This window comes from Salvia splendens, chromosome 14, assembly GCF_004379255.2.
Source record: "Salvia splendens isolate huo1 chromosome 14, SspV2, whole genome shotgun sequence".
Taxonomy (NCBI): Eukaryota; Viridiplantae; Streptophyta; class Magnoliopsida; order Lamiales; family Lamiaceae; genus Salvia; species Salvia splendens.
In genome coordinates this window covers 16,564,490-16,575,822 of record NC_056045.1, presented here as the reverse complement: position 1 = coordinate 16,575,822, position 11,333 = coordinate 16,564,490, and the positions used below count along the sequence as shown (strand labels likewise).

General features: G+C 37.0%; 1 protein-coding gene and 1 long non-coding RNA gene across 2 annotated transcripts; one reads left to right on the top strand and one right to left on the bottom strand.

Moving 5' to 3' along the window:
- Nucleotides 1–3,807: 3,807 nt before the first annotated feature.
- Nucleotides 3,808–4,952, bottom strand: LOC121764924. Its single transcript, XR_006042659.1, has 2 exons — nucleotides 4,547–4,952; nucleotides 3,808–3,840 (listed from the first exon to the last, which is right to left on the bottom strand). It is a non-coding gene; the product is annotated as an uncharacterized LOC121764924 (long non-coding RNA).
- Nucleotides 4,953–6,556: 1,604 nt separating this feature from the next.
- LOC121763986 (rubredoxin-like) lies at nucleotides 6,557–7,289 on the top strand. The gene has a single exon (XM_042160076.1). It carries the CDS (start codon nucleotides 6,622–6,624, stop codon nucleotides 7,201–7,203), a length of 582 nt encoding a protein of 193 aa, XP_042016010.1. The 5' UTR covers nucleotides 6,557–6,621; the 3' UTR covers nucleotides 7,204–7,289.
- Nucleotides 7,290–11,333: the final 4,044 nt, after the last annotated feature.

The window sequence follows — 11,333 nt, the reverse complement described above, 5'->3', positions numbered from 1 at the left end:
ATCTGACAAATGATAAAAAAATATATATGAAAACCTTTTATTTATTTGCTCTTTTTATAAAAAAAATAAATTCTGAAAAACCTTTTATTTATTTGCTCTTTTTCTACCAACTTCGGGCAAAGGAGTCTTTCTTTCAGCTCTATCTGATAAGGTAATGAACGACGTCTTCTGCGCCAGCTGCAGCACTCTTCATTTTATTGCTGGAACAGAGAACAAAGTAGAAAGAAAAAAAATTCGAAGTTCCGATACAAAGCGCAAAAGCATGAATGGTTGACAAAGTGAATATTCCTCGAATAAAGGGTAAGATATTAAGTGATTTTTTTAGGAAAAATATTTTTTAGATCCTCAATTAAAGGCGCAATCCCATCTAGCAAAAAAATGTGGGCGCTCCTGCACTATACGACTTTTTGGCGTCCCCCTATCTTGTCTTGCAGGAGGCAGATTGTCTAACACAAAAAAAGCGGTAAAAAAAGGTAAATGGAACCAATTATGTTTACAAGTTCGGTTTACTATTATATACTTCTCTTGTTTTAGTCTAAACGAGACGTTTCATTTTCGCACGTACCTAGTTTTTTTTATTCTCTCTTACTTTACTTTTATGATACCATCTCTTATTTTATTCTCTCTACTCTATTCTATATACTTTATTTTCTCTACTATTTGCTTTCTCTTACTTTTTTATATAGTAGTATCTACTTAACACACTTACCATTTTTTTTAAAACTCTGAAACCAAAAGATTCCGCTCAACTTATAAGAAAATGAAGGGAGTACTTTTTAACGACGGAATAATAAGAAAATAGTAGTTCATACTTGTCGGGACGGAGGGAGTAATAACTAAAAATTGGATGGAGTAGTAACATAATAAAAATAGTCAATTCACATAAAAGGTCCACAAAGGCATGAGTTCCATTTAATTACACACGTTAATAGTTTTAGACGTTGGTCTCGAGTTCTAATTCAACAGTAGCATTAATCATTTTATATAAATAAAATAGTAGACTCTGAGGGCATCCGCAACGCGTCTCGCCCCCGTCTCGGTCTCGTCTCTTCGAGACGAGACGGCAGCGAGACGGCGATGCAGCCATCCATCTCGGTCTCGTCTCGGCGGGCGTCTCGGCCCGGAGGGTAGGTTAGCAAGATGTCTCGTCACGAGCCAGCACCACATGGCGAGTGCTGCCGCTAGGCGTGACGCCCACTCACCGGCCCGCGAGTGGGCGTCGTCATGCTAACGCAATAAATAATTATTTTTAAATTCGATTTTAATAAAATAAATAAATAAATAAAAATTAAAAAACGGTAATATTACCGTTCTACGGTAATATTTTTTTTTTTATTCTATAAATACTCATCTTTCATTCTCATTATACACACAAACACACATCTATTCTTCTTAATTCATCTCTCTTTTCTCTCCAATTTTCATCTCAAAATGTCTGGCGACGGAAACTCTGGCGGCTCCGGCGGCTATGACTTGAACACGTTTGGCGACTGGGGGGCATGTACAATGTCTTGGGTGCTTCCGGTTCCGGTTCGTCGACGCCGGGCACCCAAGGCTCGTCGACGCCGGTGGCGTACCAACCACCCTATTTTGATGTGGATGCATACTCTCGTCCCTCCGCCCCGAGGTATGGGCAATCGCAGGGATTATTCCAAATTAGGGAGGATTTTTCAGATGAGGAAGAGGAGGAGGCGGCCGAGGAGGAGGAGGATGTAGGTCGTCATCCATACAGCTGCAAGGACACGATGACTCTGTTCAACGCTTGGGTCAGCATCTTGTACGATCCCATCGTCGGGAATCAACAAACCCGCAAGTATTTTTGGGTCAGCGTCTCGTACGATCCCATCGTCGGAGTGTTACAATCTACCCATCTTAACAAAAATTTCATCCCGAAATTTGTTTACGTCTTTCGAATGGTTCGCACCTAGCTTGCTCCAAAGTTTCACGCAATTCCAAGAAAAAGCTTCATGGTCCACCGGCCTCCATTCGCACTCTCGATCTCCTTGCCTCGTCTTGCCTTGACAAATTAGAGGTTCACCCCTAACTTTCAGATTCTCGTTCGTTTTCGTCACTCGGGAAAGTGATAGATTATCTCAACTTAAAAACTATGGTTCACGCGTATTCAATCTAGCCTACAACATAAGCACTTTATGTTCGCAACATACTTCATCATCTCACATTTCAACATCTACCACAATTAACGTCATTCACACCACAAGATAAACACACAACATTTTCACATCTCATAGCAAAACACTTTCGCACTTCAAAACTTCTGAAATTAAATTTTCTTTACACTTTCGCAATTTCCTCAAAAATTTCTACATCTCATTTTTAAAGTAAAAGTTTTGACTCAAAACTAAAACGTACTTTCGCATAAACTTTCATCATTCATATAAAACACTCCATAGAATAATGCATCATACTTTGCACCTCATAACATAAATATCATCACACTTCCATAGCTCAATTTTTCCAAACGAAAAAGTTAAAACTTTTTTTTTAACTCAAAAATTTTCGAACAATTCATAAACACAGTATTTTCCATTGATCAAATCTTTTTATAAAAGACAAGTCATCCCATTGTAAGACATATCGCAAAACACACATATATATATTATTTTATAACCGTAGCTTCTCTATCACATTGTAAAAATACTTTGTTTTCATAACCATAGCTCTTCTATCCCATTGTAAAACATACTTTGTTTTCATAACCATAGCTTTTCTATCCCATTGTAAAACATACTTTGTTTTCATACCCATAGCTCCTCATCTCCTTTGCTGAAAACTTTCTCATAAAATTTTTTCATAAAAATAAATTACCCCTTTCTTGATTGAGCGTGGCGAAGTGGGATGTTGAGCCTTCAATGCAAATTATTATTTTATCTTCTTCTATTTTATTTTATTTATTATTTTAGTCTAGCGAAATAAGTCTAGGCTAAGACTGAAAAAGACTCTCGAGTCCAAAGCGGAAAGAAAACTTGCTCTGATACCACTTTGTCACGCCCGCACTTTCTAAGGATAGAAAACACGGTTGATCGCGACTAGTGGAGGATTAAAGAAGCGGGGAAGAAAGGGGAAAACAACACAACTCGACCATAGCTCGAAAGAAAAGGGAATAGCTCAAATAAAATCAGAGTATCTCAACAATCAACAACTCAAAAGAAACAATATTTAACGGAAGCATTTCGAGAGTAGAATAATGCTATGTATGAAGACACAACATATTCTAGACATTTGATAGACATTCTTCACTTTTATGCTCAACACCCACCGCGCTCGTCACCGCTCAACCTGCACATTTTTAAAAAGAAATGCAGGGCTGAGTACTTGATGCACTCAGTGGACTTATGCCGAAAACATTTTATAAAAAGTATTTATCATGTCACCATTGATTGACCTTGGGGTTTTAACTTTAGAAATCGCCCAAGACACTAAAAATATTTCCATTGTAAAATTCGGTTGATCAACCATTTTTCCATAGCTATCTCCCATATATGATCCATTGATGACAAGGAATGTGGCCACATCCTAAGTCACTAGACCGGCCGACCCAAAAGACGGCTCACGATCTCCATAGGTGTACACTAGCCTGAATAGGGACACACTCCCTAGACAGACCCGAATTAGATTATCCATTGATGACAAAAGCCACATCAGATAGGTTCCATAGAATAAAACAAAACACGGCATGACAAATATTCATATCATTTTCACAAAAAAATATACTTAGGGCATTGCCCTTATTTAAAAAGAAATCCCACCTCGTTCGCTTTAGTCCTTAATTCGAAATTATTTCCCTTCCCTTGATATCACGTCTCGCTTGCAAGGAATCACCTTTAGCATTTAAATAACACATAAATCAACACAATGAATCAAGTAAATAAATAAGATGCATGCACCCTAGTTAAAATCGTTTATCTCGTTCCTTGGTTTTCGATTATTCGGCGGCTGCCCAAAGTTCCTTTGTTGGCTTCTCGTATTTCCCCATTAAAACTTAGGTATTGCGATTAACTCCGGCCGTCCAACTCAAAAACAAAACGGCCTAAAAGTAGTACTTCTATTCACAAAATAATACACGCATGCTCCTAATCCCTTATTTTTTTTCTTGTACTGTACTCCCTCTATATCTACTGTACTTTCATAAGAACAATAATTATCCTAATGTAAATTTAATTAATCTGATTATGAACACATACCATTCGAATGGAGAAAACAGCTACAAATAATTAGTTAGTTGCTAATGTGACCTTAATTAGGATTATACACGTACTGTACACTTAACTGATTGCAGACACTTTTTTTTTTAACATCAGTACACGTACACCCTACCCTTCCACTACATTCCACATTAACCAAACATTTAAATATAAAAAAAATGGTTAAGCAAGAAATAAAACAATTACTCCCATTCCCCCAATATGCGTATCTAGTCTCTCTCTCTAATTTGTTCTCCTCACTCTCTCTCTACTGTAAATCTTAAACAATGAACCCACCCAAAAATTCCAAAACTAAAATCAGAGAAACTCAAATTCCTTCCTACCTCTCTCACACAATTCACGCCGCCGCTGCCTCGTGTAATTCTCCGTCATCATAGCTGCTGTTCGTCATGAGCAGCCGCAACAACTGCTGCTACGGTCCGCCGCTGTTCGACACATCTCTATCGCCCCGTTTAGAACCACACCGTCGTCCTCGCTGCATTGCCAGCCAATTCCAGAATCCTCTGCGCTGAATGTGGCGGGGAATGATCCTCGTTTTCTTGTTGTCCCTCGCTGCTGGAACTTATGTCGTCTCTCTCTCCCTCACGTTTTGTTTCTTGGTTGGAATTTTGAGGGAATGGTTTAAATTGTGGAATTGATTGGATATATATATAGGCAAAACTGATAGATATTGATGGATTTGGTGGTTGGAGAGATTTTAGATAACTATCGTGGATTTGATATTGAAGAGTGATAGATATCCTTGAATTTAAAATTAAGAGACTAATTTTGGGCTCAAATGAGAAAGAATTAAAAAGGTTTTGGGCGCATAACAATTAAGTTTCAAATTGGGCTAGGAAAGAATAATTGTTTGGCTCAAAAAGTAAAATTCTTCTCTCGACAAAAGAAACAAGGTCGAAAAATTTTCAAGTGCACAAACGACGGTCCTTTCGAGAACACAATAAAATGGTAGAAAAAGTCAGGGTGTTACAAGACCCGAATTCGTTAACCATCAAAGTCTAGTAGAACATTATTCTAGTAGACAATCAGATAAGCAATTCAAAACATAAAATACAGCATGACAGAACATTTAAACCACCCTTATCTCACCATATACATATCATTGCAAATAAAGGAATTTAAGTAATAAAGCCCACCTCAAAAGCTTAGTAGTTTCCTTAACAAACTTCTTGATCCGACTTTAACGAGCGTGCGAACCACCTTTTGAGAAAATTAAAGTACACATAACTCTCAAGAAAGAAAACATTTAAAATGCATGCACTCTAGTTAAAGTTTTTTATCTCGTTTCTCGGTTTTCGTACATTTTTTATTATTCGGTGGTCGCCCAAGGCGTCGCGTACGACGCCGGTCGGCCGCTTACACCAATACTTCCTCCTTTGGCTCCTCGTATTTCCTCCACGATATCGAATTACAGAACCTCAACATTATTCAAGCGCATAAGTTAATTATCGCAACTATTTCCCTTCGCAATTATATTTATTCCGTACTTCAAATTATTCCGAGAATATAATAAATAATTCTCCAGGATTAAATTATCGGCCCAAGGATGACTTCCAAAAATTGCATGTTAATTCATGAAATTAATCTACTCTAAAACGCATGCAAGTTGACAAACAACTTATTTGAAATAAAAGGCTCATAGGCATGCTCCTAGAAATCACATGAATACCTTTTATTTGCACTTTTCTTTGTAGACGAAGGCTTGTGCTCCCGTCACTCCACTAAAAGTTTTGAATCTCGAAATCTTATACAACCATTACTCGAAATTTGAATGTTACATTATCATTGAAATATCAAATTCTAAATATAGGAAAAAGAAAATATATCGCATCTAATGCATAGAGAGAATCAAAGTCCCTTAGGTGTAGGAGGAAAATTTGCTCGATGATGGAATATTGATTGTAATTTCCTATAAATAAAGTTTTAATGGGCTTGCTAGTAGACTTTTGAGATAATTAAATTGAGCTTAATTTAAATTATAAAGGTTATTAGAATATTGATCAGGATTGATTTATTGTTCAAATATATAGTATTACCGAATTTCAGTCTCTTCATTATTATTAAAGTCATTAACAAGTTTAACATATTTTTGTGGATTATACCACACCTCAATGTCATTGATTTAAAAAATACAAATGACATACAACTATTTATTTATATATTAATTATTGAGGTATTAATTTAACGTAAATATTAAAACTCAATATTTCGGAGATGTATAATTTGCCTTCTTCGAATTAACATGGTATAAATAAACCTTATACTACTAAGAAATTTATGTGTATCCCTGGCAAATTTGGAGCCACATAAGGAATAATTTTCCTTTATTTTACAAAATTGCAACCACAACCAAAACAACAAAAATGAAAAAAGAGGCCCCAAAAATAACTGAAGAAAAATGATGATAATGTCTTCTTCCTCTACCACCAGACCTTCTTCCTCCACACTCTTCACCATCTCCGCCCCTTCTCCACCCCCACCGTCGCCGCCGCGGCTGCTCTTCATTACTCCCACCGCATTTCCCAAGCTTCTCCGCCGTCCCAAAATTATCACATCCATCAAATCTATCGACGTCTCCAAAGAAGACAAGGATCCGCCGGCCCCGACCGAGGATAAGGAACCGGAACCGGAATCGAATCTCGACGCGAGACGGTTCGAGGAGAAATTCGCGGTCGTGAACACGGGAATCTACGAGTGCAGATCCTGCGGGTATAAATATAGCGAGAGCGCGGGAGACCCGTCGTACCCAATTCCGCCGGGGCTGCCCTTCGAGAAGCTTCCAGAAGATTGGAGGTGCCCGACGTGCGGCGCGTCGCAGAGCTTCTTTGAGAGTAAGAGAATGGAGATTGCGGGGTTCGAGCAGAATCAGCAGTTTGGATTGGGAGGGAACGCGCTGACGTCTGGCCAGAAACTTCTGCTCATCTATGGGGGTTTGCTTTTGGGGTTTGCTCTCTTCTTGTCTGGATATTTTCTCCAATGATCCATCGCCTGTTTTTGGTATTTCTTTAATATGTATATCGCATTATAATTTTTTTAAGTTGTGAGTAATATATATCGATTGGAAAATTGGAATGCCTGTTTTGTGTTTGATAAAATGCTGCTGAGATCAAGAGATGATGAGGAAGTGAAGAGAGTGAAAAATTGAAAAAATTGAAAAATTGCTGCTGTTATGATGATCATATTTTATGCTTAGGTAGAGATAGAATTTGGGAAGAAATGAGTTTTGCCAGACATTCGTGTTGAGTGATCGTTGTTTTGTGTTTGCAACTCTAGGGGAATTCTTTATTTTCTCGGAAGAAATGAGTCTCTCCACACGGTTATTTAGTCATGTTTTTTGGTAGATTTCATATTTTTTTTATTATGGTATTCATTAATCCATTTACCACAATTAAGGCCAAATTTGACCCAACCCTGCTTTAAGAAATGTAGTATAAAGTGGATGGAAAAGGGTAGTGAAAATGTGTGCGTCCTATCTACATAATAAAGTAGATAAGAGTCTTATTTACGTTTTAGAAAAAATGATAATGAATAGTTAAAATGAACAGAGTAAAATATGTGACATAATAAAGTAGAAAAGAGTCTTATTTATATTATTCTCTCTTTTACTTTACTGTTTCAGTGCTTTAACTATTTATTACTATCTCCGTCCCACAAGAATATGCACTCTTTCCTTTTTAGGCCGTCCCACAAGTATATGCACTTTCCAATTTTGGAAACTATTTTCACTCTAATGAGGTGAGACTCATTCTCCACTAACAATACTTTAATTACTTTTTCTCTCTACCTCTCTCTTACTTTCCCAATTTTGCATTAAAACTCGTGCCGAACCCAAAGTTCATATTCTTTGGGGACGGAGAGAGTATAGTTTTTCTAAAACGAGTGCAGAAAATGGAATGACTTAACTCAACTACTGCACAATGGAGGGAGTATATTACTACCTCCGTCCCACTCAAGAGGTCCACAATATTGAGTGGCACGGACTTTTAGGAAAAATTATTTAGTGAAATATAGTGGAGAGAGGAAAAGTAGTTGGGTGTTTTAATGAGAGATGAATTTGTTTCTAAATATGAAAAATTAACATCTTAAGTGGGATAAATTAAAAAGGAAAGGTGGACAGAGAGTAGTTTATAGTGAAACGTGGGAGAAATAAATTTAGTGGAATGTGGGGTCCATCACCAAAGTAATAAAAAATACAAATGAGACATTTATTGGTGAAAGAACGAAAATGAGAAAATGGGACGATTACTGGTGTGGATGGTAGCATTTGCTATTTATGTACTCACTCCATCCCTATTAAGTTGTGTCAAAACTTTTGGGAATGGAAATTAAGAAATTGTGTTAAAAAGTAAGGGAGATTAAGAAATTGTGTTAAAAAGTATGGGAGAATAATAAAGTAGGAAAGATAAAGAGAGAGTAAAGTAGATGATGGAATAAAGTAAGAGCGATTGGATGTTTTGTTTTCTGTCAAACCAGGAAATGACTCAACTTAGTTGGGACATCCTAAAAGGGAATAAGACACAACTTAGTTGGGACCGAGGGATATATCTTTCTGGTAAAGAACAATAGATTTTGATTCCTACAAACAATCCAGAACTACATCGGAAGAATTGAAGTTCCTAGGAGTGGTCAATAAAACAAACATGAACAAAAGGAATTATGTGGTTCGACGTAAGCATACATTCACAGTGATTTCAGATACAAAACAATAGAACGAATCACTAAGAACTAATACAAAAACCAGAGATAAACTATAGAAACACTCTACTCTATGTAATTTCTCTCTCTTCTTAACACTACTGACTTGTATGAAAGCTACATTTCAAGCTTATACTCCGTCCCGACCTAAGTGAATGATACACTTTTTATTAGCACTAAATAAATCTACAAGTATACAGAGTATATATATATAGTTAAAGGTCAGTACCGGATATCGAACACAGGGAAAATAGACACAAATTGGCTATCTTCTACTAAGCTTCTTTTACAATTTGGAGAACCAAAAGTTTTGGAAATTTTGATAATAAAAACAATAGTAAACAACTAATGCAAATAAAAAACAGAGATAAAACATATGAGATAAGAGAATTCTGGGGATGTACTTTACCTGTTATGGTTATACAAATTCCAACTACTACACCTTAGCACAGTTCATAGTTTGATAGAACGAGTCACATAAGTTTTGCCCATGCGGCACAAGCGTAGATTACATACACTAGGGGCGTCAATCCTAGATTTGTAACTCCCTAAAGCTCCTAAGACCCTTGAAATGTCCTCACTCTCAATTAACAGTGTTGTTTTAAAGGAAGCTAATTGTAGTGCCAACTAAGCTCTTCTAACTCGCTAACCTCCTCTAACGATTATATAGCAAGTCAATAGATCATCACAGAATGTCTCACTCAAACGTGAAGCAGCTATCCAACACTTAAAATAGGAACAAAGTATGAACAATACAAATATTAAATTAATAGGAATTGTATAACCAAAGTCGTTATTAACACATCCCTAAAAATCTATGAGTTTAGTTACACATGATGGAAAAATCTAAACAAATAGTTTGTAGGGAAATCATAAAAACATAAGAACTAAAGCAAATAAAACCCAAAGGTTGAATCCTTGTAGCCTTGATTTTCTCTTGATTCCTTCTTCAAAACCCTTGAACAATGAAGAACTCTCAAGTATTTCTCTCTCTGGAATTATGAAGCAAAGAGAAGATCTCTAATGATGAAGCTTGAGGGGGTATATATAGCTGCAATTTCGTCCTTCTCAAATAAGGCAAAAGGTGGCAAACTATGGTAAATCTTGGGAGGAAAATAGGTCAAATCTGTGCGCCGCATTTTCCCAGCGGGCCGCTGCACAATCTTCAGCGGTCGCTGGCGAGTGATCTGTAGCCTCTGTCTCTTGATCAGCGGTCGCTGCACCTGGGTTCAGCGGTCGCTGGCAATCATCCCGTAGCTACTGGAACTTCTAGAGCGGTCGATGCGTACACCCCAGTAGTCGCTGGGCGTGTTCTTCGTTTCAGCACAATTTTTTTCCAGAGCGGACCGCTATCTAATCAACGGTCGAGATCGGCCAGCGGTCGCTGGCTGTGTTGCATCGGATTGCTGGACGTCTTAAAAATTTCATATTTCCAACTTTGACTTTTAGCTATCTTTTTGTGCTCTATTTTACACATTTCTCACAAAACACGTCAAAATACCAAAATAGATAAAATATGCAAAATGTGGACATGTAATGCGACTTTAACAAAACGGACCAAATAATGGCCTTAAAATAGTGTAAAATCCGAGCGTATCAGCAAGACATTTTCCTTTTTGGTACGTCCCAACCTAAGTGAGACGTTTCCTTTTTTTGGTAACAATCAACTCATTCATCTATGTTACTTTGTTCCCTTTTTCTCTTTCTTACTTTATCCTCTCTCTTACTTTTTTCTCTCTTTCTCTTTCTTACTTTACTATTAATAATTTAATTCACTAAACACCGGAACCTAAATTCTTGTGCCAAAATAAAAACGTCTCGCTTAGACCGGGACGGAGGGAGTATATGAATGTGTGGCTCTGGTTCGGACTCCACATTCAAGCTGTTAGCTTAACGGTGCAAAAGCGGTTATAACTAATGCATGAGCGGTCACTTCCTAGTTCATTACTCCCTTAGAGTGTTCACAATAGTTAGCTCATGCCCAAGCCCAAGCCACAAAAACTTGTCCAGGGCCACAAAAAAACTTGTCCACCCTAATAGTGGACAAGCCACAACCACAAATCTAATTATTTTTTCGATTGTTGGTATATTTTAATTTAATTAGAATAAAAATTATTGGACTATAATAATTAGAAAAAAAATGCATAATTTATTTTAAAAAATTTAAAACCAAATCTTCGTTGTATTATAGAAAGAGGAAAATTATATAACGAAAATTTGTAAAATGTACTCCCTCCGTCACTGAAATTTTGTCACATTTTTCCATTTCCATCCGTCCCATAAAATTTTTCACATTTCACTTTTTACTATTTTTGGTAGTGGACCCCACATTCCACTAACTTATTCTCACTCATATTTTATTATAAAACTAATACTTTAAAAGTAGGACCCACATCCTACCAACTTTTTCAACGC

What these genes read in the sequence shown, in the direction of transcription:
- LOC121763986 (XM_042160076.1), top strand. Translation starts at nt 6,622, where the DNA reads ATGATGATAATGTCTTCTTCCTCTACCACCAGACCTTCTTCCTCCACA.